The following is a 26,623-nucleotide window of genomic DNA, read 5'->3' as shown; positions in this document are numbered from 1 at the left end:
CAAATTGATGCTTGATGATGAGGAGTCCGAAGAGGCAGGAAATGCAAATTGCCAATTTTTTTCTGGTATTTGCATTAGAGAAGACAGGAGGAAGACCACATAAACCAAAGTTTGTATTTTTATTTTATTACGTAACAAAAAAAAAATATTTTTTGAATTAAGTTCTACGAACATCGTGTCAAGTGATTTATTTAGTAGCCAAGAGAAACATTTGTTGTAAAAACACACTAACAAAGTAGACAGTTGAGCAATTAAGAAAAAATAAACTTTCCTGGTAAGTTACCATAACAACGTGGCCTCTACGTCTACATACACATAATGTGAGCCATTGAGAGAGCGCAGGAGGGTGCGTGGCAGACATCTAGGTCCAACTCTTATTCTTGATCAGTGACTACGTCAAAGAGCAGTTCTTTCTCTTCTTGCTGGACGTGTCCTTGTCCTCGGAGTGAATCTCACTGTCGGTTGCGTATGACGACAGAGGGATTCACCCTCAGATCTTAGTTCAGTTTTACTACCATGCTCGAAGAAGAACAATCAAACAATAGCCCTTTGTTCACATTAATCAGGAGTCAAGAAGTAGCTTTGTTCCCTCCCATAACAGAGCAAATGCTCAAAAAGGTTGGCGAGTACATCACTCCCTGTCTGTGATATTGCTTAATTGTTTTGTCTGGTCAACAAACAATACCAAATGAACAACGTCTAGTTATTAAACAACAATCGGAAAAATATTTTGCAACAAACTGATTCAAAGTAAATTATTCAATTAGTCGACGGAATAACTGATTTTAAATATATTTGATAGCGACAATCCAACTTGAATACAGCGTTGAGAATGCTCTTGGAACTGCATCAAAAATTCTGAATCAGTAAAGTAGTTAATAAAGATGAATGTTTTTGTTTGTTTGCTTGCTTGTTTTTGTTTTTTTATATTATACACAGCATCTGTTTTTTATTTGCTGCTTTTCTATTGCTCAACACCCCCGTCCAGTAGATGGCGGCAATGCACAAAATGTATGTTTACCAACCGTCAAGTAAACTACATAGAAAATAGTAGAAGAAGATAAACGTTTTCCATCCGGGTCAGTCGACGCACTTTTCAAAGCCTAGCACAAATTTGATTTGACCCATCACTAACTGAATTTACTATAAGCCTCGATAAAGTACCCCTAGTACTATATTGAAAAACAACAACAACACATCTTTAAATAATTGTTTCCGGTAACTCGTCACGGTGCAACTTGAATCGCCTTTGCTTAAATTAGCTTGCTAACCGCTAACGAAGGACACCAACGTCGCTCCGTGTGGAAAAAAAAATGCGCACAAGAACGAATGTAGAGTATAAAGAGAGACTTAGTGGAACAAAAAAAGATGAGGACGAGCGGAAACCTCGACAACTGGACGCTGTTTTCAAGAAGCCTCGAGTTAGAACAGGTTTGTTCACCTTGTTAACCAACTTGTTTAGACAGTGCTTAATATTTCCAACCCGGCACGTTGTCGTGTTTATTATTACTATTTAAATATAATCCTCCTCCGGGCAGTGTATGTCGTTACGTTTACTACAACGTTATTATTAACGTCCAAAAATGTGCACTATCTATAGATACGGTTCCGCTCAAATTCGTGACGCCATTTTGTGTGGCAATGGTCATGTCACACCAACTCCGTTTAAATGCGCTTTGGCATTTTTAAAAATGTGTTTTCTGCATCATTCTTTAAATGTATGACGTACATGAGAGTAAACTTTTTTTGCCTTTTCCCCCCATTCACAGTGGTTGTTTTGCCGTGACCGGCAACTCGCCACCTCGCGTTATTTTGCCGAGAGTTGCGCGAGAGCTTCAAGTACAAATTCTGCGCAGGTGTAGTAGGTAGACCGGTCACCCCGAAGGTGCTGCGTCACGGGTTCAAACATATCCTTAGATCAGAATGAATGAATGAAGGAAATATTTGCAGTCATGCTCAAACTTAAAGTCAAAAAACAAAACACTACCATCTGATCCAACTTTGATTCTTTGATGTTTGATGACTTAAATCAAGTCAAATTGAAGCTCAGTAGTGTGTGTGGCCACCACGTGCCTCTATGACCTCCCTACAACGCCTGGGCATGCTACAGGTGGATGGTCTCCTGAGGCATCTCCTCCCAGACTTGGACTAAAGCACCCAACTTCTGAGAAAGTCTATGGCGTTGATGGTGAATGGAGCTAGACATGATATCTACCTTTGTTTGTTTTTTTGACACTCTGAATTAAGCAGTATTTTGTTTCTGCTTTTCTTTTTTTTACAGATGGCCTACCTTATTTGACTGTTTAAGAACTTTATTATAAAGCAACAAAGAATCAAAGGAATTTTGTTATCTTCCAACATGTATGCAATACAGTAGCAACACGCTATTTGCGAGCCACACACTTGCTCTCAAATTGTCATCTTGACCACTGAAAACACATCTAGCAAAACGTTTGTCAATATGGCCCAGTAACTACTACTGTACGTAAACGCTTGCATTGTGGCTGCTAGAGCCACACACACACTGCTTCATATGTGAACACAATGGTAGGTTGTTTATTAGTCGTCCATGAAACAATAGGACCATTTTTATTTAAGCTAATACTAAGGAATACAGGTATCTGTTTCGGGCCGATACATGGCCTTATTTCAAGGCATCGCCCTCTGGTGAGGACTTTGCAATCAGTAACTATAAATTAGTAATTGAAGGATTAGGACATTGGCATCAATTTCAGGCAATTTTAAGTAAACATGCAACATTAGGTTTTATAGGTCTTTTTTTAGGGGGGTTGTATGCATCAAAAGTACTAGTAGTATCCATACTTGGTATCGGTATCAGTGACTACTAGAGTGCTCCTACAGGTAACGGTCTGAAAAAACAAAAAACTATTATGCTTAGTGTGTCAATTATGTCATATGCTCAATTTCTTGTGAATAATATGAATTTTGCACCCAAAAAAACCAAACAAACAATAAAACGTCCCAAATTCATTAAAAAAAACACACACACACACAAATTTTAGACATTTGCCAGGTTTATTTAAAAAAATATATATTCTGTTGAACCACAATTCAAAATCATTAAATGTCATTGTTGAAGAAGATGCTTGACTCATTGAGCCATTTTCAGCTATAAAAAGTTAATATTTTGTCCATAATTAGACAACTTCATTATTTTTCTTGTACAATTAATACCTTTAAAAACACATTTTGTTGCTTGCTGTCAACTGTCAACAAACCCCAAAAAAAGGTGAGCCGTGATTGGTTATAACCTGAGCACACGTCATTTTCATTCAGCAGCAAATGCCAAAATGTGTTTTTAAATATATCAATTGTACATGAAAAAAATCAAATTAGTTATGGACAAAATATCAACTTTTTATATCCCCTTAATTTTCATTAAATACTTATTAATTATTTAGTCATATTCAAGAATTTTCTGTGACCACTGTGGGTTTTTCTCTTCAACAGAGCGGTACTAAAAAAAAAAAAAATGTGTGTATACAAACAAGAATACACAACTTCACTTAATTTTACCAAACCATGTGTCTTTTGTCTTGTGTCCTGCAGATGTCAGCGAAAACTGTCTTCATCCTGCGCATCAGGTGCCAGAGTTCCCTGACAACGATGAGGAGGACTTGACGCCCCTTCACGAGGAGGACGATTTCACCAAGTTGCCATTGACTGGCGCCCTTTCGGCGAAGCCTCCAGGCATTTGCTCGAGTCAACGCATGGCAACAGAGGTTTCTCGAGAACCATGTGGAGGATCGCAAGCAGATAGCGTCTTCGCTTCAGTATTACATAGCGATGACACGACGACGTCACACTTTCCTGAAACTGATGATGAACAGTCAGATGGCGATATGACGTGTCATACCTTTGTCTCCCAGTCTCTTTTGAAAACACATATTACAGTGCACATTCAAGAGACACCTTTTGCATGCGTCGATTGTGGGAAAAGATTCTCTCAGAAGGCAAACTTAACAACACACACAAGGACACACACTGGTGAGAAACCTTTTTCGTGCTCTTTTTGTGACCAACGATTCTCAACGAAAGGGAATTTGAAAACACACATAAGAAAACACACTGGCGAGATACCTTTTTCCTGCTCGTATTGCAAGCAACAATTTTCTACAAAAGGGAATTTGAACACACACATAAGAACACACACTGGTGAGAAACCTTTTTCCTGCTCATTTTGTGATCAACAATTCTCTACAAACGGGAATTTGAAAACACACATAAGAACACACACCGGTGAGAAACCTTTTGTCTGCATATTTTGCAATCAGCAATTCTCTACAAAAGGGAATTTGGATGCACACATAAGAACACACACTGGAGAAAAACCCTTTGCCTGCTTTTTTTGCAATAAACAATTCTCTACAAAAGGGAATTTAATGACACACACAAAAACACACACTGGAGAGAAACCTTTTGCCTGCTCTTTCTGTGGTCAAATATTCTCTCAGAAAGGAAATTTAAGCCATCACATAAGAAGCACACACAGTGGAAAGTAGCAGTATACCTGCTCAATGTGTGTTCAAATATTCTCTTCAGGAGGAAATATTTAGTGCACACACAAAAACAGCCTGTTCATTTTGTGGTCAAAGATTGACTCATGCGGCTTCGGTTAAGAGAAACAAGTTAGCTAGTGAGAATCTTAGTTTTCAATGGAGATTCAAATGAAAAATTTGATTTTTAATATTGAAACTAATTGCCATGGTGCTGGCTTTAATTTAAATGTTTGTATTCCATAAGCTTTTTTATAAAAAAATATATATAAAAAAGCCATATGTGGAAAAATGTTGAGAATTGTATCCGGTTTATACAATGTTTTTGTGTTCATTTAAAATTTGTGAATGAACTCTTGACGCTTAGCGATTAAATGGAACATTTTAATTGTGCTCCTGATTAACATAACTCTTCAAACTGTGATATTCACGCTCCAATAACAAATGCCAAAACAAAATAATCAATTCATTTTATTGTCTGATTTATTAAACTGGAGCTTAATTTGTGTAGTGGTCTCTCGAACTATTAGAAAATAAATAATAACTTATAGTGGTGTGTTGAGTTTTGAAATGCCGGTTTTTCACAAAATCCATAAGATTTTTGTTAAAGATGACAGATTGTTTTTGTTCACGTTTGTCTTAAAATGCATTTTGTCGTAATGAACATTTGCATGCTTTCAAAGTTGTATGCACAACAGATAGACCTCTTGTAGTAGATGTCAAAGACCTTTTCTTTTTTTTAATGCTTTGTTGAACAATGTGCACTTTCAGCAACAAACATTGCAAAAGTCACATAAAAGTGGTGCAAGTTCAAACCAACAACAATATGAATTATACAACAATTAGGCAACTTGAAAAGAACATACTTTTTTGTAAAGGCACAATGAGCACATAAAGAAAAACACAAATTATTATTTTTTTAAACTAGAAAGACCTTTTCATTTTGCAAAGCATTTGATGTCATATGATGATTATGATGTATTCATCATTCCACACTGCTGAAAGTAATTCAACAAAACTGAATATTGTAAATATTTGATGAAGTATTATTTTTGCCATAATAAAAGTTTTAAGTTATTAATCTGCTGTTCTTTGTCCTTATGGGTAATTTTAAATGGATTTGTAAAAATGCAAATAGTGACATGTACTTAAAATAAAAATCTGATCTTACTAGAGTACAACTTTCATATCTGAGTAAAAAAAAACACTTAACGATTGAAATATTTATTCTGAATGAGTAACCTTTTACTCTATCTTGAGGGAAAAATATGAAGAGTAATTTGCTTGTTCGTCTTAATAGAGCAAATCCTACTCTAATCTGTAAAATGTGTGTAAGGAATTTATGTTCTCATCAAATATTTTTTTTATTATCGTTTGGAATACAGTACAATTAATCAGTAAACTTTACTTTCTGCCAAGTGTAAATTTTCCTCCGTTCAGAATGGAGGGCGAACAGAGTAAAAATGGCCTTAGAGTAACATTTACTTTACAAAATTTTACTGTGTACTGCCAAAAATATTGTTTTATTCGCAAATTGAATACTGTACTGTGTCCTGTATAACATTTAAAATGTAGAGCCTAGATTCTAGATATCTTCCTTACGAATTGTGTATTTTTTTATTACGTGCAAGACAGCTAACCGAATGATTATTGGCATGTTTCGATACTGATAGGAAACTGCCATTTAAGAAAGTGAAATGAACAGAAATTTCTCATTTAGTTGCGAATGTGGTGGCTCTTAAAAGAGCCGTTGTTGTATGACTGTAAATGCTTAAGCTCTCTCTCCACGGATCCGACGGGCCAACTGGATGTCTTTGGGCATGATGGTGACCCTCTTGGCGTGAATAGCGCATAAGTTGGTGTCCTCAAACAGACCCACCAAGTAAGCCTCGCTGGCCTCCTGCAGAGCCATGACGGCCGAGCTCTGGAAGCGCAGGTCGGTCTTGAAGTCCTGAGCGATTTCCCTGACCAGGCGCTGGAAGGGCAGCTTGCGGATGAGCAGCTCGGTGGACTTCTGGTAGCGACGAATCTCACGGAGAGCCACGGTACCGGGCCTGTAACGGTGAGGCTTCTTGACGCCGCCGGTGGCCGGGGCGCTCTTGCGGGCTGCCTTGGTGGCCAGCTGTTTCCTAGGGGCTTTGCCGCCGGTAGACTTACGGGCTGTTTGTTTCGTTCTCGCCATTTTCGAAACGGTCGACGAATGTTTCAGACTCCAAATACGGCCGCACCGCGAGCGGAATTTATAGCAAACTGCTCCAGACAAGTCAGAGCTGATTGGTCAGTTCGGGAAGGCACAGCGAGAAGACAAGCTCATTAACTGATTGGACGACAGGAATTTGACGTCACAACAACCATAAAGGTCATCGGAAACCGTAGTTCTCTTCATCTTCATTGCTCACCCAACAATAACAAAACCTTTGACAAGCATCAATGATCATATCATGTCAAAAACAGGGCTAGATTAAACTTTATGAAGGTTTGTTTGAACCCTTCTATGCACAAAGGCTCATTTCTCGAGGCGTCATGTGGTCTCTCCACCCTGTTCTGCTCTTCGTCATACATTGCCTTTTTGCATCTGACCACACGAGGATAGTGACTGAAATAAAAAAAACAATTTTAAGCACCCTAATTAGATCTAATGGGGTTCGTTCTTTTGAGGGATCTCTATTTATTTCACATTACGCAGAAATTTCACAGCGTTTCATTTTGTGACAAATTCTAAATGACAAATTAAATATTCGTAAACTATATGTTCATATTTACTATAAATCGCAGACGTTACAAACAAAACGTCTTGTTATGCTTAGTTTCTAAGTATATATTTTAATTTTTCCACGTTTCATAATCATGTCTACCTTGAACACTATAGCGGATGTGTCGTCACTCCTCAGGCAAATGACAACACAGTAATGGCGGCGCGCACACTTGCCACGCTTACCTTTTGAGAACTATTGTGAATTGCCGTGCTTGCGTGATTATAGATCATAAATCCTCGCCATGTCAGGACGACAAAACAACAAGTTGCCGAATAATTTGCCGCAACTGCAGAATCTAATTAAGAGAGACCCGCAGTCTTACGTGGACGAGGTGAGTGTTTAGAAGCTACCAATGCTAAAGCTAACACGCGTTTTTATTGTGGGTGAACATTTAAATTGTTAACATGAAGTGTTGTCACTGTGGCTTGGGTAGTTTTTGCAGCAGTACAGACACTACCAGTCCAATGTGCAGATCTTCAAACTTCAGCCTGATAAACCCAACAAGGAGTTGGCGGAGCTTGTCATGTTCCTTGCTCAGGTAACTACATATTTAAATCGAAATGAGCCTTTTTGTTTTGGAAGTTGTCTTTTTTTTATGGCTTTTGGCTTGTCAATCAGGTGGGCCACTGTTATCTGCAGCATTTGTCTACTTTTCCTCAAGAGCTGACTGAGTTGTTACTTAGTCACCACACAGTCGTGGAGCCAAACTTAAGAATGGTGAGGATGTCATTTTTGGAATCCATGTCTTCATTTCACCCAACTTTACTGTTACTTAAACACACACACTGCATCAATATATTCAATTAGTGCATACAACAATACTCAGAGACACGTCTACTCTATGGAAACAATAAATATTCTATTGAAGTGTCAAATTAAATGAATTATTCTTTGGCGTTGTGTTCAGACCTTCTGCAAGGCTTTGATTCTCTTGAGAAACAAAGACCTGATCGACCCCACCAGCCTGCTCGAGCTTTTTTTTGAGCTGCTGCGATGTCATGACAAGCTGCTCCGCAAGGTTTGCTGTGAAAAAAACTGGAACAAAAAGGCAGCTACACAAAGTACAATTAATTTAAAATGTGCTTTTTGTTTTTACAGACGTTATACATGCACATTGTGACTGACATCAAAAACATCAACGCCAAGCACAAAAACAACAAGGTGAACTCGGTAAGGGAATGACTCACTTCTACCATTTACCGCACATTTATTTAGGAATGTCTTAAATATATTACATGTTTCTTGTGTGTCGTAGTCATTGCAGAACTTCATGTACACCATGCTGAGAGACCGCAACCCCATTGCAGCCAAGATCTCCTTAGATGTGATGGTAGAACTGTACAAGAGAAACATTTGGTGTGTGTTTTTTTCTTGAATGAATCATTTAAAGTTGACAGTTGTCCCTTGAGATACGAGTGACCTGACACCAGAGGCCATTCTGACCTTTTTCAATTGGAAAAATTAACTCTTATCTCAAGGCATCATTAAAGCTGATGTCCTTACAGGAATGACACTAAAACGGTCAACGTCATCACCACGGCGTGCTTCTCCAGTGTGACAAAGGTGTGTTTTGCCAACCTTGATTTGTATTTCTTATTTAGTTGTGGGAAACAAAGTCTCACATTTCTTTGTTGCCGGGTAGATCCTGGTGGCCGCAATGAAGTTTTTCTTGGGCACAGATGAAGACAACGAAGGCAGCGACTCAGAATCAGAGGCAAGCACTGGCATCGATTGTATTGATTTTTAATTTGGCATTTGACCCAAAGTTTCATACAAACCTCACTTTTAAAGTCATTTGTGCAATTTTTTTTTGCGCACTATCCAAAACGAGTCACTGTTTGCAACAAATGCATTTGCAGCTTTACTTAACTGTGTCATGTTTTTTCCTCATTATCTTGCAGGCAGAGGGACCAACAGCACGTGACTTGATGGTAAGATTCAACACAGGGAGGAAAACTTCCAAAAACAAGAAAAAGATGGAAAAAGCAATGAAAGTCCTTAAGGTAATTCCCATGTGATCTTTAATTTGAATTTTCTGTTATATTTGTTGTATATAATTTTTTACATTTACATCTTGCATGCAGAAACATAAGAAGAAGAAGAAAGTCGAGGTGTTCAACTTTTCCGCTATTCACCTCATTCACGATCCGCAAGGTAGGCTCTCATGTCACCATTCAGCGTCTGGCTTGTCATCTATAACCCAGAAATGTTTGGCAGACTTCTCAGAGAAGCTCTTGAAGCAGCTGGAAAACTCCAAAGAGCGCTTTGAGGTCAAGATCATGATGATGGAGCTCATTTCCAGACTGGTCGGGATCCACGAAGTACGACATTCTGACATTGACTTCATGAAGAATCACCAAATTAAAAACTCACATATCTATTATTTTTTCTTCAGCTCTTCCTGTTCAATTATTATCCATTCATACAGAGGTTCCTTCAACCACACCAAAGAGGTAAGCAAAATTATACTGTATATTATAACATTTTAAATTTTTTGCATTTAGTTGCAATTTTTTCATTTTTTGCTTTGACTTACAAGACAAAATTTCATGTACAAGCCAGCTTTAGATGCGTCGCCGTCTCTGTTCGCAGGGCTTAAAGTACTCCGGCACAGTACCGGATTTCTGGCGTAAGAGCCACTTGCCAATCAGAGGCAGAGTAGGGTTGTTGTTTTTTTGGGCAAATCCAGTGAAGTAAACAGTTTACACTGTGAAGAATATTTGACACATCTGGCAAAACGCCGCCAATGCGGATTGAAGGCCAACTTCAAAATAAACTTTCCCATGCCAAGTAATATGTGGAGTGCAATGCCAACGAATGCTTTTATTTAGAAGTTTTTCTCCGGAGCGTTTTGCCTGTCGCGGCACAATGGATGACTTGACTCGTCTTGCGGAATGTGTGTCTGCCGTTCATATAGCCGGCATAAACTATGGCGACCAAAGTTCGTCCTGAAATCACGTTCGATCGCTAATTAAGGGCACTAAAAGAAGACTTAATTACGCTGACATTGTAATTCATGGTGCCCGTTGCCAGTGTTTAAGGAGTCTACAGTGTTAGCATTTTAACGGTGCTAGCGGCTGCAGCTAGAGCCATCAAACTACTTTTCCAAGGCTGTCTTATCAACGTGATGATTTCACACTTTGATGCTGACAGCCGGACACAGTTGCCGTTCCTAGAGATCAGTCTAATAAACCGAGCTCACTCAATTGTGCTGTTGACAGTCTGAAGCAAAAAATAAATAAAAAAATGAGTAATTAAAGTACTCGAATGCCCTCATATTTTGTTGGCAAGGAGAGCCATGGTCGCCAGTGCACTTTTAGCTGCTTTATAACGGAACAAACTGCTAAATACGTATACAAAATGAGAACACTCACAAGACGCTGCTGTAGGCTGCAACTCGAGCACGGACGTTTACCCCGATCCAGCTCCCAACATCATCAACTAAGCCACGCTCCTAAAAGGCACCCAGCCAAAACGCAAATAGTTACTGTATAGTAATCACACATTATAAAACCAGTTTATTTCTTTACATTCTCTCTTATTTTTAGAATGTTTTCATTCAAGACAGTGCTATTTTTCTGTATTTAAAACGTGTAACAAAAATTGTGTGTTTTTTAAGGGGGTTGGGAACCAATTAATGGCATTTCAATTCATTTCAATGGGGATAACTGATTTGACATAAGAGTAAATAGATTTACGAACTTGAACAGTTACGGTACTACTGTATATTATTATTTTTTCACAGGTAAATTCAATAATCTGAAGCGCAGTTAAAAAAAAAATCAGTGTGGAAGTGTTGTATTTTATTACATATTTTTTTATATGTATTCTAGCCTTTAAAAAAAACAAATACATTTCTGTCTTGTAAAGGGGTTAAAAAAATGATTATACTTATTATAATCCTACAAGGAGATGTTAAATGCTACAATGCAAAGAAAAAAAATACGGTACTCATATTGTCTGAACATGTGTAATTGTTAGAATTTTGTTGTCATAATTTAACAGGAATAGAGCCTCGGGTTGTGGTGTAAATAGTCAAAAAGCATAGAAAATGAAATGAATAATTTTGTTATTATTTTGATACTTATGACATATTTTTAAAAATAATTATTTAAAATTATTTGGTGTACTGTTTGTGGAAGATAGTGGTCCATGTTGTTTAAAAAAAAAAATCACATCTAATAACTGTTACATCTTGCAGAGGTGACAAAGATCCTCCTGTGTGCCGCACAGTCTTCCCACCAGCTGGTCCCGCCCGAGGTACGCTCCTAAAATGAATTGTTGGAAAGTGGCTAACATTCATGCTAACACCCCTGCAAACACACGCAGACCATCGAGTTGGTGATCCGCACCATCGCCAACAACTTTGTTACAGATCGAAACTCTGGCGAGGTCATGACTGTGGGGTGAGAAGCCGACAACATTTCTAGGGTTAAACGTCAAAGAAAAAGATACGTTAATAGATCATAATGTCATTTCAGGATCAACGCCATCAGAGAGATAGTGGCCCGTTGTCCTCTTGCAATCAGTGAGGACCTGCTGCAGGACCTGGCCCAGTACAAGACCCACAAAGACAAGAGTGAGAGTCTTATGTCATTATCGTCGTCGTCGTCCCATTTATTGACAGCGTGTGCCTTTTATTTTCCAGATGTGATGATGTCTTCCAAAGGTCTCATCCAGCTTTTTAGGAATCTCAACCCACAAATGCTGCACAAAAAGGACAGGGTGAGCGCAACATGCACTGAAAAGCATTATCTGCTAGTACACAAATTAGAAGAAACACACTTCAGCTTCAGACACTATTAGACATGTTAAAACTTTTTAAACGCTCAGAATTTTTTTTTTAACCATAAAACGCTCCTGGCTGTTTTACTGAATTTTGACTGATTTTGCTAGGCCCACAGAATATTTTTGTTTTATTGCTATAAAAACATGGAACCCACCAAAGGAAAGATTAGAGCCTCTAATTTCATCAGGAAAAAAAGTATATTTGTATCCGTTTTTTGTTTTGCAGAAATTAGCATTAGAATATAGATAAGTTTAATCAATATTCACGTTCCTTGGTGAAAACACTGACAAAAAGACCTTGTTGCAAACATTTTAATGTGTTTTATTTTCTATACATATTGACATTACTGTATTTTAAGCAGCATTTATGTTTTCAGAACAATGCTGTATTTATGTTAACATAAAAACCTGTAAAAAAATTTTTTAAAAATAATGCCTATGCAGGTAGGTATGGTGGGGGAACGCAATGTAGTGGGACCACACCGTAGTGGGGGTTCACTGTATTCTACAGAACAACAATACGTAAAACGGTGACACAACAGATTTTACAGGCTCTAGTACAGGGGTGGCCAAGTTCGGTCCTCGAGAGCCACTATCCAGCCTGTTTTCCATGTCTCCCTCCTTCAGCGCAGCTGAATCTAATGATCAGATCATCAGTAAGCTTTGCAGAAGCCTGATAACGATCCTTATCGTGTGTTAGTGGAGAAAAACATGGAAAACAGGCTGGATAGTGGCTCTCGAGGACCGAACTTGGCCACCCCTGTACTAGTACTACTACCTCACAAGCTGGGAAATTCAAGGGTTGATTTCATACCCCATTCCATGTGTGTGTGCCTGCCTTTAATCAGAACAGCAACATGTAACAAAGGTGAGACAACAGCTTTTATAGACAGTGTCAAAGGGGTTTTACGCACAGGTGGTGTCTTGGCTCTGTTAGTCTCCAAAGTTGACTTTGTCCTTAAATTTGGTCACTGCCATGTTAATAGGACATAGGACAACTTCAACAAGATTTTGGAGTGTTAATCTGTCAGAATTTGTGACAATTTTTTTGAGTCAGAGGTCTTCAGAGCTTGTTCTAAAAAAAAAAAATTCCCAAAGGCGTTAGATGGAGTTAAAGGTTAGTTCATCATTGTGCACAGAGAACGTAAAAGGGTTGTAGAATTGGAAGCAAATCATCAACTAAGCATTAAGATTCATTGGTCCAACCTGTTATTAATCCTTGAAATGATTAATGACTGCGTATCAATACTATGTTTGTAGAAGCCTCTTAAATGCAGACGTTTGTGTGCAGGGAAGGCCCACAGTGGCGTCGTTGGAGGCCCGGGTGAAGGACTACGGCGAGCTGGGAGCTAAAGCCTACATCCCTGGAGCGGAGGTGTTGGAAGCAGAGGAGGAAGTTAAAGAGGACGAAGAAGGTGAGCAGACCATTCGTCATTATTAACTCATTCACTGCCATTGACGACTATAGATGTAAAAAATTCATGTGAACTATTAGTTTAACATTTTTTTCATTTCATTTAATTTTTTATGAAAACCTAGAATTGTTTTAATTGTACATTTATAATAGTTATGAAATTATCATTCGATTAATTTCGATTAAATGGCCCTTATTTTTAATAATTTTTTTAATTAGGCCCGTCAGGCGATACATTTTTTTATTGTAATTATCACATGACTTCACTAGTTAACGATTAATCACAAATTTTATCTCTGTTCTAAATTTACAATAATTTTGTTTCTAGGTTTTCATACTCTTGTTAGCAAAAGTGGAAAAAAATAAATGAAACTAATAGAAATAGTTTAAAGGATTTTTTGACGTCAATGGCAGTGAATGAGTTAAGCAGTCATCTGTACTCAATTGATTAGGCTAATAAACAATACCACGACACCTGTCTTAACAGACGGCTGGGAAAGCGCCAGTGTGAGCGACGAGGGTGAAGATGGGGAGTGGGTGGACATCCACCATTCAGCCGATGAAGACATGACAGAAGTGGTAGGTTTAAGGACAGTCTGTAAAAATGATTGAAAGTGATTTAACGCCCTTCTGTGATTGTGTAAGGCCGAAAAGCTGAAGGGTTTACCAGCTGAAGAGCGGGAAGCCAAAGCGGCGGCCGTAAGCAGCAGCCGGCTCCTCACGCAAGAGGACTTCAAGAAGATCAGACTGGCCCAGATGGCCAAGGAGGTCAACGCCGCACCAGGGAAGAAGAGGAAAGCGGCGGACATCGACGACGAAGACCACACAAGGTTGTTAGAACATGGAACAGTGGGCCATTCCCAATCTATGGATGTTTTAAAAAATGACTTCCATTTTTGTACTTTTTTATGTTAAATGAGCTTTATCCACAGCATACGCAAATCACTTCACAATGCCTCACATTCACCCATTCATACACCAGTAGGCGGCTGCTGCCAAACAAGGTTCTGCCAGGCCTACTGGGAGCAAATTAGGCATCCAAAGCCAGGATTCAAACAGCGACACTTCTGTGTCATATGTTTTACTAATTTTCCAGAGGGGAGCTGCTAACCCTGAGGGACATTGAGAAGCTCCATAAGAAACCAAAAGCTGACAAGGAGGCACGCCTGGCAGTAGCAATGGTTTGAAAAACAAAGACTCACTTCTATTCCCATTTCTTCACACAAAAGTTTGACCGTATGTTTCGCTTTCGGCCTGTAGGCGGGCCGAACGGACCGTAAGGAGTTTGTGAAGAAAAGGACCAAGTTAAATCCTCACGCCAGCACCAGCAACAAAGAGAAGAGGCGCAAAAAGAACTTCATGATGATGAGGTACAGCAACGACGTTCGATCCAAAGGCAAACGTTCCTTCAGGGAGAAACAGGTGAGAGGACTGTGTAGAAAAGGTGTGTTTACATTCTTTGTACAGATACTGTTTATTTATATAGATATATATATTCTTTTAATGCAGATTGCTCTTCGGGATGCACTCCTAAAAAGGAAGAAGCAACACAAGTAGTAAATGGAAAGATCGTCACCTTGGAACTCTGACCACATCAAATCATGTGTCGGATGCCGTATAAATGTGTCATTATTTTTGTCAATGCCAATTTTTATGATATAAATCATATTTGGTTGTGAAATTACTACCTAATGTCCATCAAATGTGTTTTTATTATGTGTAAACATTATAATTCTGAGTCGTCGTTGTCACTGGCAAAGTAATCAGATAGAGAGAAAACTACAATATCAAGGTACTTGGAGCAACAATACATGGTTTAAGACAAACAAAGATCTGAACTTCTAAAAATGGCTTTAAATCGAAGTACAATTTGGCGAAAGTGCAGTGACACGAAAGTGCCACTCTGTGTACGACGGGTGGTAAAACTAAAACTACATTACCCAGGGTGCACCGGGTGAAATCACAACAAACGTGCAGATAGCAACTAACGTTTCTCGTGGGGAAAAAGCCGGCGTTTCAACCATTCCTACGATATGAGGTAAACCAAAATGACTTGTTTTGCATTTTTGCGCCAATTAGCTATCGTTTACTGCTCATGTGTTTTGTTAGTGTAGTGTTTGTCGTTACGTTTTGGCTTTTTTTTGTCCTCGAGCTGTCAGACCAGATTAGCTCTTGTCCTGATGCTAGCTAAAATGCTAACGGTTCCTGTTAGTAGCAAGATGGCTTAAAGGATGTCAGTCATTGTTTGTGTGTGTATATGTATTGTTTCTATTTGACGTAATTGTGTGTGTTTTACAGTAACGTTGGAAACTTTTATGTGGTAACTTGAGGGACATGAAGAAACCCGTCTTCTTGAGTGTTGACGTGATCTGTGCCAGCTCAAAGATGTGTTAACTTAGATGGCCTACAACTGGAGTCAGTGGGGTGTATCTCTTAAATGCATCGAGAGTAAACCTTTTTTTTTTATGTAGTCGAGCAAGCAAGATTAGCAAATAGTTTCCTAGCGTGTTTTTTTCCCCACCAAACATGGTTTTACGGCTGTAACTGGTTGCTAGCATGGCTTCTCAATCAAATAATGTAGAATGTACATTTACACGCAAAATGAACATTAGATACATTGAGGAATGGAGTGTGGGAGGAGTGCCTCTTCGATGTTTTTTTTTCTTTCTTAATGAAGTTAGTAAACCACAAGTTTATATTACAGCAAACTAAGGTCAACAAACCTAGATTAATATCTTGTGAAGTTTACACGTTGCATTGTAAATACAAATTCCTTTATTACCTATTGAGTTTGACAACAATTTTACATCGATGCATTAGAATCAGTAAAAATCACAAAATGTATTTCTTTGGTTGCACTGTGAGTTTTGGAGGCCGTTTAGCTGAACCTAAAATAAGGCAATAATACTGTCAATGTGTGACAGAGTTTGTGCCAAAGTTAAAGCATAGCGCACTGTGTGAAAGTTTTGCTACATTTTGAGTTTGGTCATGTGACATTTGCAAGCTGAGCTGTGATTGTTTATTACCTGAGCCCAGAGCAACTGTGATGTCCTTTTCAGTCGACAGCAAGTAGCAAAATGGCCGCCCCATGAGATAAATAAAAGCTGGTAGATTTTGTTGCTCAACTCAAATCCATAAATGCAATACTAACTATATTGTTGTTCCGACTAGTGGGTCCACATAGAACATATTATTTTAAAGGATTTTTTAAAACTTGACTTCCCCTTTAAGTGACTGTAACAGGTAATTTACCCATCTGTGGATATAACACAGTTAAACGGTAGTGTAGTTGCGCGTGTATGATGGAAAATGACACTACTTTGTGTGCTGTATAATTTTCCTATTGTCTCATTCAATCAGTTTAGGTTGTGAGAGAGATAAAGATTCCAACTGAAGGCTCATGACAGCCCAGATGGTCCCTGTTTGATATTTGTGCTCTTGCCTTCAAATGTGAATAAGATTAATTTAAATAAAGGTAGCTATTTTGTGCAAGATTTTGAGGTTGAGTTCTGCTGCTGTTAAATAATTCACCAGCGTATTTTTTTCTCTCTCCGTAATAAATAATACAACATAGTCTGAGGCTGTTTTCATCTTTAAATCCCAACCGATTTGTGCTTTATTTTCCGCTCAAGCTGTCTTAACTGAAGTGAAACCAAGCTGCGAATCATTTTTCTTTTTTTAAATATCGTGACTAAACCTGAGCAGACTGACGATGAGGCTGCATCGATACTCGGGTGTATTCAGCTCAGAAAGGAAGACAGTGCATCATCTATAAGGTGTGTGGGCGGAGCTGTGCCAGTAGCCCCCCACCCACCCCCATTTTGCTTCATGCTCGTGTTATCTAGTCAGCCCAAGAGCCGACTGGTCTGATTACCACCGACCCCCACAGGTAGGATTTTTTTCAGCCTTCTTTTGTAGTGCTGGATTTTTTTTGTTCAGTTTGCAAACATTGTCTCTTAAGAAATTGACTTTTTTCCTACAACTTTTGCTTGCAGCCAGGGTGAGTAAAAAGGAAGTGAAAATAAAAAAAGGGGGGGGGGGGTGATACTGACCAAATTTGCTCAGCTGGCAGGGAATATCCCCAGACAAATAATCTGCTTTTGTTGATGCTTGTGGGAGGTTATTTGCTATAAAAAAAAATATATATCTGCATTGCTCACAAAACGTTTTTGTGTGTTTTTTCAGGATTACTTCAGTAATATTTTAACATTGGGGGGGTTGTTTTTCTTCCTCAAATGCGACCTAGATAAGAGGGGGGGAAATTAATCGTAGCGTAATGATCAAACATTGTTTTTTATTTGTATTTTTTTTGTTCATTTGATAGTTTTTGGGGGGTAAGGTTTGCATTTTGTATGTAGCATGTTTACTAGCATGCAGAGCAGCAACAAAGTACATCTGGCAGTGCCAGTTTTGAGTTACGAGCTTGGTCATGGAACTAATTAAATACGTTTTGGATGTTTCCTTGCTCCAACGCACCTGTTCCAATCAACAAGATTGTTATAGTGCTTATGCAGAGCTTGCTGATGAGCTTCAGATGTGTTGAAGAGAAACTTTCAAAACCTGCAGGACTAGGACAGAGTTTGGACACCACTGCGTTAGGATATTATTTGATGTCCTTGAACACATCCTTCCTGTCCAGGTGTTGTGTCCTGTAAGTCTGCCATGGCGCCCGGGGACATGGTGCCGGAGCATGCCAAGCAGCCCAAGCCCAAGGAGAAGCGCCCTGTTGCCGCCGCCAAGCCGTCAAAAGTTAACTGCGAGTCGGACGGCTCCTTTGTGTTCGAGGCCCACGAGGCGTGGAAGGACTTCCACAACTCGCTGAGACATTTCTATGAAGTGGGAGAGCTTTGTGACGTCACACTTAAGGTCAGATTTGGTTGAAACATTTCAGGCTGAATATACACGGAAAGTCCAAGTGCTTTATTCCGATTTAAAGCGGAAGTTAAGTCAAAAATGTTCTATGTGTCCCTATTTGTCTCAACACGGTATTGCGATTAAAATTATGACCGCAAACTGAGCCCATGGGCACTATGACGTCAATTTCATTTGAGAGGTGGCAGTACAGGACAAAATGGGGCAAATTCAATATTAATCAGCATTGTGTTCAGACACGTGGGAGCACATACGACATATTACAAAAAAATATTAGACTAGACTTTAAAGCCTGTCTTAAAATCCCGTAAATACAACGCTTTTTTTTACATTAAACAATGATCCAAAATCATCCCACAGTATTATACATGGATTCATAAAAATAAAATATAAAAGTTCGCATTTTATAGACGTTTACTAATGTTGTTTAAAAAAATTCTTACTTCTTTTTCAACATATTTTATCGTGTCATAATCAGCACTCAATGATTTATTAAATGTTTGACACATTGTGTATGTGCTCTACAGCACATCAATTACCAGACGATGGTGGTGACATCGTGCAATGAACTTGTTTTTATATGTAGGTCGGCAGCCGGCTGATACCATGTCACAAGCTTGTGTTGGCCTGTGTTATCCCCTACTTCAGGTGTGCACACTTGTTCAACATTTACAGACATTTGTATAAAAAAAAACAACAACTAATGAAGCAATCTGTTCATCCCTCAGGGCCATGTTTCTGTCTGAAATGACAGAGGCCAAGCAAAAACTGATTGAGATCAAGGACTTTGATGGCGATGCCATTCAGGATCTGGTCCACTTCGCCTACTCCTCCAAGCTCACGCTGACCGTAGACAACGTTCAGCCTCTGCTTTATGCTGCCTGCATCCTTCAGGTAAGTTAACATAGGTGAGCAGTAGAGGCTATAGTTGAACACTAAGCTGATATACACACAGGAAGATGCGACTTACTGTTTTCAGAATGGCAGCAGTGATACAGTGGTGAATTTTATCTTCTGCCACCTAGTGGAAGAACCTTTAAATGTTCTCCATTTCGCTATACAGCTACATTGTTGGCATTAATAGTTGAACAAAGATGCATTATTTGTAGTGAATAAATCATAATTCTCAGGTGGAGCTGGTGGCGCGGGCGTGCTGCGAGTACATGAAGGCCCACTTCCATCCCACCAACTGCTTGGCGGTGCGCACCTTTGCCGAGAACCACAACCGCGTGGACCTGATGGACATGGCCGACCGCTACGCCTGCGAGCACTTCAGCGAGGTGGTGGAGTGCGAGGACTTCACGTGCGTGTCGCCGCAGCACCTGCGCACGCTGCTGGCCTCCAGCGAGCTCAACATCCACTCGGAGAAGCAAGTGTACAAGGCGGCCGTCAAGTGGCTCAAAGCCAACCCGCAGCATCACCCCGCCTGGCTGGACCACATCTTCTCTCAGGTTAGCCTCATTTAAGACTTGGAGTGATTGTAAAAAAGTTTACACACCTGTGTGCGAGTAAAAGATCTCTGCCTTATTACAAAATTGAATTGAACCGGATTCATATCAAAACTTTTTCCACTATCAAAAGGGAAGTCGCTCCCAAAATGTAGCTGAGCTGCTCCTTGCTCTGCAGTGCATGATGCTTGGTGGTAAACCACAAGAGCTGCTAACAAAAACATTTTTGCCATCCAGCATAATAAACATATAATTTAGGTATACATATGACTGTTACACCAAAAATGCAAATAAATTAAAGTAAAATACTGGTATATGTATCGCCTTGAAGATCACGAATTGGGATGCATATGTATCGTGATACGTATCGTGAGGTTGTTGGCAATACCTAGCCTTACTATGCACCCCCACTAGCCTAAACACAGCATTCTGATTATTATTGCATTTGTGGAATATGAATTAAGAAGCTAAATCTGCCCGGTCCCCACTATTCCCTGAGACCTGAGAAAGTGTCATGTTATTTTCAGTCGACAGCAAGCAACAAAATGGCCGCCCCCTGAGATGGATAAAAAAATGATGGATTTTGCTGCTTCATTTATAGTCCACAAACGCAATATTACTGTAATCATTTTTCTTTTTTACCATAGGTTTAGTTAATTAGTGTGCCAATTATTTGTGTGCTTACAGTTTTATGATGACTCATTGCCACGTTTGTGCGTTTGTTCTCCAGGTGCGCCTGCCGCTGCTCCCCGTGGACTTCCTGACCGGCACAGTGGCCAAAGACGAGATGATCAAAGGCAACCTGAGCTGCCGCGACCTGATGGACGAGGCCCGCAATTACCACCTGCATCTCAGCAACAAGCTCGTGCCCGACTTCGAGTACTCTGTCCGAACCGTGCCCCGAAAACACACTGCAGGTGGTTGCCGGGCTCCTCTGTGTATAATTTTTTTTCTTTTTGGACCACTTCTCAAAGTAACGTCTTTGTTTCCGTAGGGGTTCTGTTCTGCGTGGGAGGTCGTGGGGGTTCTGGTGACCCATTTCGCAGCATCGAGTGCTACTCCATTAGTAAGAACAGCTGGTTTCAGGGCCCTGAGATGAACAGCAGACGGCGGCACGTCGGTGTCATTTCTGTAGGAGGTAAAACTTTCAATAGAAGCTGAAAGACATTTTGTTTATCGATGTAATTACTAGTAATTAAGACATTTTCCATGTCTTAATTTGTCATTTTTGGGTGTTTACACAGGAAAGGTTTACGCCGTGGGTGGACACGATGGGAACGAGCACCTGGGTAACATGGAGGTGTTTGATCCCCTCACCAACAAGTGGATGATGAAAGCCTCCATGAACACCAAGAGGTACTTGCCTGCCGTCAATTGTTTGTAATCATGCTAAATGCTAAGTTTGTTAATTTTATACATATGTGACGGTGAGAATAGAATTTAAAAATGTTGCTTTGAGATTTTCAGCTCATTCTCAGGAAGTTGTTGAGTTAGGGGGACATTTTTGTTTTGTTTAAGTTTGAGGGATTTCTCCATATTGTTCTTTATATGTGTAACTAACATGAATGCATGTGGTTTCTCAAATAGTAGTAAAAACAAAAATCGCAATTAGATTTTTTTTTTTTTAATTGTTCAGTCCTAATTTCTACCATATCCTAATCTACTGAGATGCACCTGTATTTATTTGTACAGGAGGGGTATCGCCCTGGCTGCGCTGGGCGGGCCCATCTACGCTATCGGCGGTCTCGACGACAACTCGTGCTTCGACGCCGTGGAACGTTACGACATTGAGAGCAACTGCTGGAGTGCCGTGGCCCACATGAACATGCCCAGAGGAGGCGTGGGCTCCGTGGCGTTGGGGGTAAGACTGCAAACACGGATACATGCGCGCTACATCCTCCTCCTCTTTACCGCTTTGTCTTCCCGCTGCCAGACTTTCGTGTACGCGGTGGGCGGCAACGACAGCAGGGCGTCGCTGTCGAGCGTGGAGCGATTCGACCCGCACCTCAACAAGTGGACCGAAGTCAACGAGATGGGCCAGCGGCGCGCCGGGAACGGGGTCAGCAAGCTCAACGGATGCCTCTACGTCGTCGGTAAATGCCGCAATATCAAGATGATGTGTTGAAAAAATATTTAAAAAATAAAAATTAGAGGGCTTTTAAAAATGAAAACTAACTGAAACTATGTTTTACGTTTATAAAACTATAATTGTAAGAAAAAAAAGAGATGTCCAGATCCGATCACGTGATCACATGGTTGCTGACTCGATCGGAACCGGACGTTGTCTCCCGATCAGGACTCTGTAGTGTTAATTTCGTCAATGAAAACTAAACAAAAGTAATTTCGTCAACACACATTTTTCACCGGACTAAAACTAGACTAGAGTAAAACTAGACTAGAGTAAAACCCTCATTAATAAACAACTGGGACTAAATCAGTATGAATTTTCGTCGACTCAAAGACGAGACGAAAATGTAATTCACTTAATAATAACTGGACTAAAATCTATGGACATTTTAGTTTAGGAACAAAAACAAGATGAAAATTATATGATTTTGTAAAATCGTGTTTATCTGTCCATGTGCCCCCCATTCAAATCTGCAGCTCGCGAGTGCAACATGCACAAACACATGGGACAGACAGGAGATGGATTCACGGTGAAAAGTAAAAAAAAAAAAAAGAAGCTATTATAGTTATAACGTAACATTAATCCAATCCATTTTAATCCGACCGCTAACTATAGCCGGCTAATTTACTAGCTCATAGCATTGAACCATAGTAGCCACTTACATACTGTAATTGTATGTCAAGTTGTTTTTCATCAAAAAGATGAGAGAAAATTTTATGTGAAATAGTTTGAGATCCAAAATGTTCAACATTATCTGCTGAGAAAAAAATAAACAGAGGTAAAATAATTAGCCTGACTAAAACGTTGACAGTTTTTGTTGACTAAAACTAGAGGAATCAAATTATGTTTACTTGGAATAAAATAAATATTAAAATGCTCGATTTTTAGTCGACTAAATAAAAACGGGATGAGGTTGACTAACTAAGATGAAAACGAACAAGCGTGATTGAAACTGGACTAAAACTGAGACTAGATTTAAAAATGGTGGATACAATTAACACTAGGACTCGGATTAACATATGAGGTTATTTTCATAATACACACACAAATTTTGAGGGAAATAGTTTGTTACGTTTGTGCCATAAAAAGCAAGAATTTTTTCGGTTTAGGTTAGCCCATCAATTTGTGTTAAGTAGTATTCTTTAAAAACAACTACAGCAGCTTCTCAAAAATAAAGCTCTTGTAAAAAAATAATATACTGGTTAATCACAGCCCTTTGAGTAACTCATAAAAAAAAGTTTTAAATGTTTTACTTAGTTTAACGACTGCTCCACTCACCAAATAAAAGGTGTTGGGTTAGTTTTGCATAATAATAATAATAATAATAATAATAATAATAAAAATGCTGCAGTATCAGATCGGGACTCTGAATTGGCCGATCTTCAAAATGAGATGACTCTGACTCGGGTCCAAAAAAGTGTGACCGGGACATCTCTAGCAAAAATGTCCTCTATTTTCTCTGTCAATGTGGCACCGCACGAATGCTATTTTTAGACCACAAGGTCACGTGACTTCAGCAGCTTGAACCGGAAGGAGGTCAAAAATGAAGCGGGCTCATTGACGGCCTATGCTAGTAGTGCTTGTTTTGTTCTCGTTTATCTTCAGAAAAAAAAACATGCATAGTAAACACAACTGTTATGGAACTTGCAGTAACGACTCCGGACACTACGATTGTCCAATTATGAAGGATGTATTCTTTATTCGTTTCCCAAAGCCAAAAATTGTGAGAGATAAATGTGAACGTGGATCAACTAGTGCGGACGTCTAAAAAGCTGTTTAACGCCCGCAAAGTGAGCATTTCACTTTCATATGTAGTAAACATTTTGTTGGGGGCCATGCATGCATGCTCCTACGATGACAATCCAGCTTTGCCGGCCACCGCCATCCCAAAAAAGTAAGCGATTGTCATTATTTTGTTTTTAGGCGTTTGGCACTACCCCGACTGCCGGACGACAATAATGAATGCCAAGAAAAAAAAAGCTGAAATGCCGTTGCCACTGTTGTTCGGACCCGTCGTGCTTAGCGCATTGATTATTATTATTATATTTTTTTTTTTTGCCTTTCGTGCAGCTGTGACATGTATGAACATTTTATTTGACTCCCCCCCCCCCCCCCCGCTAGACTCATGAATATTAATTGTGGTGACGTATCTCTTGCGGTACCCCATTAATTTCATACATTAGCTTTTGTTTTTTTAGCTTTATTTTAAATACGGCTGTACAGAAGAAGTAATGTCAAATAATTGTAATTAACTTTATTACACAATTCTTTGTGAGTTTTTTTTTTATTATTTCACACTCTACAAAAGCTCCATATATTTAAAAAACAAAACAAAAATAAAAACAAACTAATGTAATTTAACTAGTGTAAATAAGCCATTAATTAGGTGAATTTAAATTGTATTATTGAATTATTCAAGAATGTGCTTGTCCCTATTAAAGAAAAGAAAACTAACAAACCCACTCTAAAACTAATTTAAACAGTCTAAATACAATTTTAAAAAATCAGAACAAAACTTTATGATAAAAAAAAATCCTGAACTATTATAACCCTGTTTGGAATGTGGTCACCTGTGACCAGTTGATGTTGTTACAGAAAATGTGAAAGTTGAGCGGTTGTATTTTGTAATACTATCTGGAAATAGTTGTATAAAGTGTGAAGCGCTTAAGGGCGATGATAGCATGTGATCTGGAGCCTATCCTTGCACCCTCGTCGAACCTTTTTAAACTCCCTTGCTTGTGTGCTCTAGGTGGTTTCGACGACAACTCGCCGCTGAGCTCCGTGGAGCGTTTCGACCCGCGAACCAACCGCTGGGAATACGTGTCGGAGATGACCACCCCGCGCGGTGGCGTGGGCGTCGCCACGGTGATGAGCCGCGTGTTCGCAGTGGGCGGGCACAACGGCAACATCTACTTGAACACGGTGGAGGCCTTCGAGCCACGCATGAACAGGTGAGAGGCATTCAGGGTTTCAGCGGTAATTGGATGTAACGGACGCGTAACGCCACGCCCCCCCTTTCAGGTGGGAGCTGGTGGGCTCCGTGTCGCACTGCCGAGCCGGAGCGGGCGTGGCCGTATGCTCGTCGCACGTGAGCCAGATCAGAGATATCGACCAGGGATCCAGCAACGTCGTCAACTGCATGTGACGGCGAGCCGGAAACGCACAATTCCTGGTGCTCTTTCCCGCCATCGTCCTTCCATGTCGTCCATTTTGTTCGTTCTACGACAAGCGTTAGCGCATTTGATCCACATTTGACCTTTACTAAGTAACAAAGCCTCACGTTGATGGCGTAGCATTAGAATTTTGGGTAACAAGCTAACAGCAGCATAGCATTGTTTCATAGAACATGAAACAGGCAGTGGTGCACCTTTTTTTCTTTTTTCTTTTTTCTTTTTTTTTGTTGAGTGACTGAAGTTTTGCTTGAGGCCGATCATATAGCTTTATCCAGAGCCCAGGACTGTTGAACTGCTGTGATTGGCCAGTCTGTGTTTACAGGGGTGTGGCTGAATGAAAAGTCAATTCAAAAAACATGTATGACCTCAGAGGATGTTTATAAAAAGCTCAATAACATTTCACCAACTAATGCTCACAATATTTTCTCATCATTTGTATTAATTTTCATAAATGTAATATTTATTTTAAAAATTCTTTACATTCTATTTTTGAAGGGAAACTAGCTAGAAACAAAAAAGTAGACCAGTGTCAAATGATCTCTTCACATGCTTGCGTCAATGTTCTCATTTTCGAGGAAGTTCACATGCCTTGTGTCCCAGGGTCAGTGAATGCAACAGAATATTAAGTGCATCAAACCTAATCACGCTTGAACAATCATGGCTGACAAAAGTTTATTTTTATTTTTTATTTTTTTTATTGAAACTGATTACCATGTTGTACATATGAGCATTTAAAGGTGTCAGGGAATGCTTTGTGTGTTTTCTGTGTTTTGTTATGATAGCTGGACTGTCAGAAGCTAAATCACACACAATGTTCCTTGCAGACAGTCCCGATATATAAAGATGCATATATATTTTAATATATTATGGACACTTTTGTAATATACAAACATCGCTGTATCTTTGCTGTCTTTAGTCTTATAAACTTTTGTTGTGCTAGAATTTTCCAAGAGAAATAGAATAGTTGTATACTTCACAGTTTGTTGTCCCCGCCGCACTGCTGGCTACTTGTTTGGTAAAACTGCACAATCTACAAGGCACTGGTAAACAGTTGAACTTGAATACGTAAGTAGTTTTGTTTTTTAGGTTGTGCTGTACTTTTGTTGTTATTGGTTCAATAAATTTGGGAATGTTATGTAAGTCTGTTGTCTGTAATTATTTGTCCCTTCATGTGGCAAACAAAAGTATGAAGTATTTTTCTTTTTTTTCTTTAAGTTTTAAAAAGTTAAAACATAGCATGATTTTTTTTTCACATTTATTAAAGTATTTCTCAAATATATTTTTTCAGGCTTTTTGTCTGATTTTTTTCCCCAAGAAGTTATGAGGAAAATTGCTTGTTTTAAAGATGTGAGTTTTGTTATAAGTTTCAGCAAAAGAAATGGGAAGAAAAAAAGAAAATATATCCCAAAAAAATAATGAAATAATTGGGAAACGTTTTTGTGGGGGTGGAATTGAGTAGTGTTTTTTATTTTTTAGGTTAAAGTATTAGTTATGTAAATTGACATTTCATCGCCCATAAAACCAGCC

General features: G+C 39.3%; 4 protein-coding genes across 6 annotated transcripts; 3 read left to right on the top strand and 1 right to left on the bottom strand.

Annotated features, from left to right (window-relative positions):
* The first annotated feature begins 1,078 nt into the window (after positions 1 to 1,078).
* On the top strand, positions 1,079 to 5,598 carry LOC147162051 (uncharacterized). The gene is made up of 2 exons (XM_086096886.1): positions 1,079 to 1,431; positions 3,571 to 5,598. The coding sequence occupies exons 1-2, from the start codon at positions 1,314 to 1,316 to the stop codon at positions 4,521 to 4,523; spliced, it is 1,071 nt and encodes a 356-aa protein (XP_085953012.1). The 5' UTR covers positions 1,079 to 1,313; the 3' UTR covers positions 4,524 to 5,598.
* Positions 4,490 to 6,986, bottom strand: LOC147162050 (histone H3). Its single transcript, XM_086096892.1, has one exon. The coding sequence runs from the start codon at positions 6,697 to 6,699 to the stop codon at positions 6,289 to 6,291; it is 411 nt and encodes a 136-aa protein (XP_085953018.1). The 5' UTR covers positions 6,700 to 6,986; the 3' UTR covers positions 4,490 to 6,288.
* A 433-nt stretch (positions 6,987 to 7,419) lies between these two features.
* On the top strand, positions 7,420 to 15,159 carry sdad1 (SDA1 domain containing 1). Its single transcript, XM_086096850.1, has 22 exons — positions 7,420 to 7,604; positions 7,707 to 7,811; positions 7,892 to 7,990; positions 8,181 to 8,291; positions 8,372 to 8,443; positions 8,529 to 8,629; positions 8,779 to 8,836; positions 8,916 to 8,987; positions 9,175 to 9,276; positions 9,358 to 9,427; positions 9,491 to 9,594; positions 9,669 to 9,726; positions 11,475 to 11,533; positions 11,603 to 11,679; positions 11,755 to 11,852; positions 11,922 to 11,998; positions 13,353 to 13,476; positions 13,963 to 14,054; positions 14,121 to 14,305; positions 14,572 to 14,656; positions 14,736 to 14,897; positions 14,985 to 15,159. The coding sequence occupies exons 1-22, from the start codon at positions 7,515 to 7,517 to the stop codon at positions 15,030 to 15,032; spliced, it is 2,049 nt and encodes a 682-aa protein (XP_085952976.1). The 5' UTR covers positions 7,420 to 7,514; the 3' UTR covers positions 15,033 to 15,159.
* A 1-nt stretch (position 15,160) lies between these two features.
* klhl8 (kelch-like family member 8) lies at positions 15,161 to 26,236 on the top strand. Of its 3 annotated transcripts, XM_086096854.1 has the most exons (12): positions 15,274 to 15,513; positions 18,115 to 18,341; positions 18,934 to 18,995; positions 19,076 to 19,241; positions 19,478 to 19,798; positions 20,526 to 20,712; positions 20,790 to 20,933; positions 21,040 to 21,151; positions 21,488 to 21,656; positions 21,729 to 21,888; positions 24,673 to 24,874; positions 24,945 to 26,236. In XM_086096854.1, the coding sequence occupies exons 2-12, from the start codon at positions 18,138 to 18,140 to the stop codon at positions 25,066 to 25,068; spliced, it is 1,851 nt and encodes a 616-aa protein (XP_085952980.1). In that variant the 5' UTR covers positions 15,274 to 15,513; positions 18,115 to 18,137; the 3' UTR covers positions 25,069 to 26,236. The 3 variants fall into 3 exon arrangements, with proteins under 3 accessions (XP_085952979.1, XP_085952978.1, XP_085952980.1); XM_086096853.1 differs by having other exon boundaries at positions 15,161 to 17,364; positions 21,488 to 21,888; XM_086096852.1 differs by having other exon boundaries at positions 15,241 to 15,513; positions 21,488 to 21,888.
* Positions 26,237 to 26,623: the final 387 nt, after the last annotated feature.

The sequence above is a fragment of the Leptonotus elevatus genome, chromosome 15, assembly GCF_054856555.1.
Source record: "Leptonotus elevatus isolate MCC_2025b chromosome 15, RoL_Lele_1.0, whole genome shotgun sequence".
In the NCBI taxonomy this organism is placed as follows: domain Eukaryota; kingdom Metazoa; phylum Chordata; class Actinopteri; order Syngnathiformes; family Syngnathidae; genus Leptonotus; species Leptonotus elevatus.
The sequence above is the reverse complement of the archived record's forward strand: the minus strand, read 5'-3'. Positions and strand labels throughout refer to the sequence as shown.